Source organism: Hippocampus comes, unplaced genomic scaffold, assembly GCF_001891065.2.
Source record: "Hippocampus comes isolate QL1 unplaced genomic scaffold, H_comes_QL1_v1.1 scaffold254, whole genome shotgun sequence".
Classification (NCBI taxonomy): domain Eukaryota; kingdom Metazoa; phylum Chordata; class Actinopteri; order Syngnathiformes; family Syngnathidae; genus Hippocampus; species Hippocampus comes.
In genome coordinates, this window is record NW_017805874.1 from 196,852 (window position 1) to 199,328 (window position 2,477).

At 37.9% G+C, this 2,477-nt stretch overlaps 1 protein-coding gene across 2 annotated transcripts in view; it reads right to left on the reverse strand.

Moving 5' to 3' along the window:
• The window catches only part of ak7b (adenylate kinase 7b), a 44,551-nt gene extending 43,322 nt beyond the window's left edge, over window positions 1–1,229 (reverse strand). Inside the window, exons 1-3 of one of the 2 annotated variants that reach the window (XM_019888836.1) lie at window positions 995–1,229; window positions 767–922; window positions 590–698 (exon numbers count right to left, since the gene is read on the reverse strand). In XM_019888836.1, the coding sequence (XP_019744395.1) occupies window positions 590–698; window positions 767–922; window positions 995–1,066 (337 nt within the window). In that variant the 5' untranslated portion in view covers window positions 1,067–1,229. The remainder of the gene's footprint in view (window positions 1–589; window positions 699–766; window positions 923–994) is intronic. The other variant, XM_019888835.1, reaches the window with a different exon arrangement.
• Window positions 1,230–2,477: the final 1,248 nt, after the last annotated feature.

A 2,477-nucleotide genomic window follows, 5' to 3' on the forward strand; every position in this document is an offset into this window, starting at 1 on the left:
ATTATGTATTTATCGATCAGGAAAATTATGGTAGCTTGCAATTTCAATTTTATCATTTCATTTGTTTAGCAGAAATCAGTAAATACCTGGCTATTTTGAAAGCGCCCCTTTCTACTCAGTTATATAACCACAGCCCCCTCTGTCTTCACATGCCTTAGTGGGAGTCGGCGGAGGACCCAGATACCGTTTGTTTATTCAAAATCATTGTACCTGTACATACAATGGTAATCAACACAGAAATCGATGTGAACATGGCTTTTATGCCCATTTCAACATCTGCAAATATCACAACGATTAACCTCATCATGGCTCACTTATAAGAGTCAGGAAATGACCATCTCACATACAGTTTCTCTCATGCCACATCTGCTGTTTTTTTTAAGTCACCAGCATGCACGATGCTACAACAGGGCGGGGGGCTGCTATGGCACCATCCGAAAACTGTCTAACCACGGTTCGGCTACCACAGGAATTTATGTATGTATGTATGTATGTATGTACAGTATGTAGTTGTATAATTATGTTTTATCTATCTATCTGTCTCTCTGTCTGTCTGTCCATCCATCCACCCATCCTCCTGTTTGCCTACCTGTAACTGCCCAGTGGGCTTCATCTACCTGCTCAGGATACCCAGTAATGTTGTAGATGATGATGTCACATTCCATCAGTTTTTTTAGGAGGTCTTCCCTACTGGGTCGCTTCCAAACAAAATAGTATAAGAGGTAGTTAGTTTCTTGTTTTATTTTTAACTTTTGTTGGTACTTACAATGTATGCTTTCAAGACATAGGGTCTGATAACTTCTGAAACATCTGAACTCGTTCCGACGACCTTGTAATTTTGTGACCCAGTGTCGCTTGATTTAAATGTCCGACCCTCTTTTTCAGACGAGCCATCAGCTTCAAGGGTATGTTTGGAAAGACACTGTCAACAATATAGAAACACATTTTACGACACACATTTCAAGTGTTGATTGCTCATGTCTTAAGTCTTTACCTTAGCAATACATTTAGACGTGAATGAGTCAATATCGTTGATAAAAACTAGTTTGTCTCTGAGTATGTCCATCTTCCAGTCTGCGAGAAACGAAACCCTGCTTCCGGCTTTGTGTTAGTTTCCGTTGCCATTGGTGAAGTCAAAAAGCCAAGTATTTCAGTATGGCAAGCGGATATGATCACAACACATGTGTGCGCCTTCATAATTAAAAGCCAACGAACCGCGTTTGAAACGCCGGTGGAACGAGCGGCTATTGACGTTTATTTTGAAAAGCCTTGTCGGTCATTCCGGCCGCTGCGTTCCAAGCCAAGATGAGACCGGAGATTATTTTAATAAACGCCGTCAGGCAATTCCATATCCACAAATCCAGATGGAATAATTCAAAACCTCTTAATTTTTGAAGCAGAAATAAAGCAGTACCTGAGTTCTATTCTGGATTCCAAAAACAAGAAAGCTGTTAAGACTCTGGCTATATGCTCTTTATTTGAAATTTTTGTCCAATAATCCCCTGGTTTATTTTTAGTTTAAACGTTTGTAATATATGTATGTATTGATAACATGTTCGTTTTGCTTTCTGTTTACTGAGAATTGTATTCTGACTTGTTCAATAAAGTTAAAAAAAATAAAATTAAAAAAATAAATAAACGCCGTCAGGCATTTTGAACGCTTCGTTTTACACCTAAAACCGACGGTCTTTATATTTTTTTCTTAATTATATGGAAGCTAATGAGCTCGGCCCCTGCAGTTTGTTCAGCCAACAGGAGAAGATCAAACTCTTCTCTGTCAAGTGATATATTAAGTGTTTATATGGCCATGGAGATGCTGTCAGTTTGATAAAATAAGAGCACTAGTTAGCATTAGCTTCAATCTGTGAAAGCAGTGTGATGACGGGGGAGGGGGCGGGAGGGGGGCGTGTGACCCAGGGGAACGTGCGTTTTTTTCGCCGAAGAAAATAGAATAAGGTGTGATTGCATATCCACGACAGCAGTTGGCAGCGGCAGAGAATGCGCACGGAGTATTAGCTCTATGGCAATGGTTCTTAACCTTTTTGGAGGTACCGAACCCCACCCGTTTTATATGCGCATTCAGCGAACCACTCTTTAGTGAAAAATAAAATATGATTTTTTTTCAAATTTTTTTTGTTTGTTGTTTATTGTTCATTGAACATATGTAAAACACACAATAACAGATTGTCAAAATCCAAACTAAAATTATAAAAGAAAAAATAAAAGTAAGTAATACAAACATCATCACAGTTATATGTTCAAAGGAGTAGGGAGAAGTATACAACTTATCTAGCCCTACCCCTTGTTGTGCAATAATGTGTATTGATCATTTTCCAATACCGAAAAAAAAGGAAGAAATCTACATATCATCAAATACTTTTACCCTTATGTGTACTGTAATTATCTATTTATACACCTTTCGGTTTGTATATATATAAATTTGTTCTTTCTACTTTTTATATCAAATGACTCATATT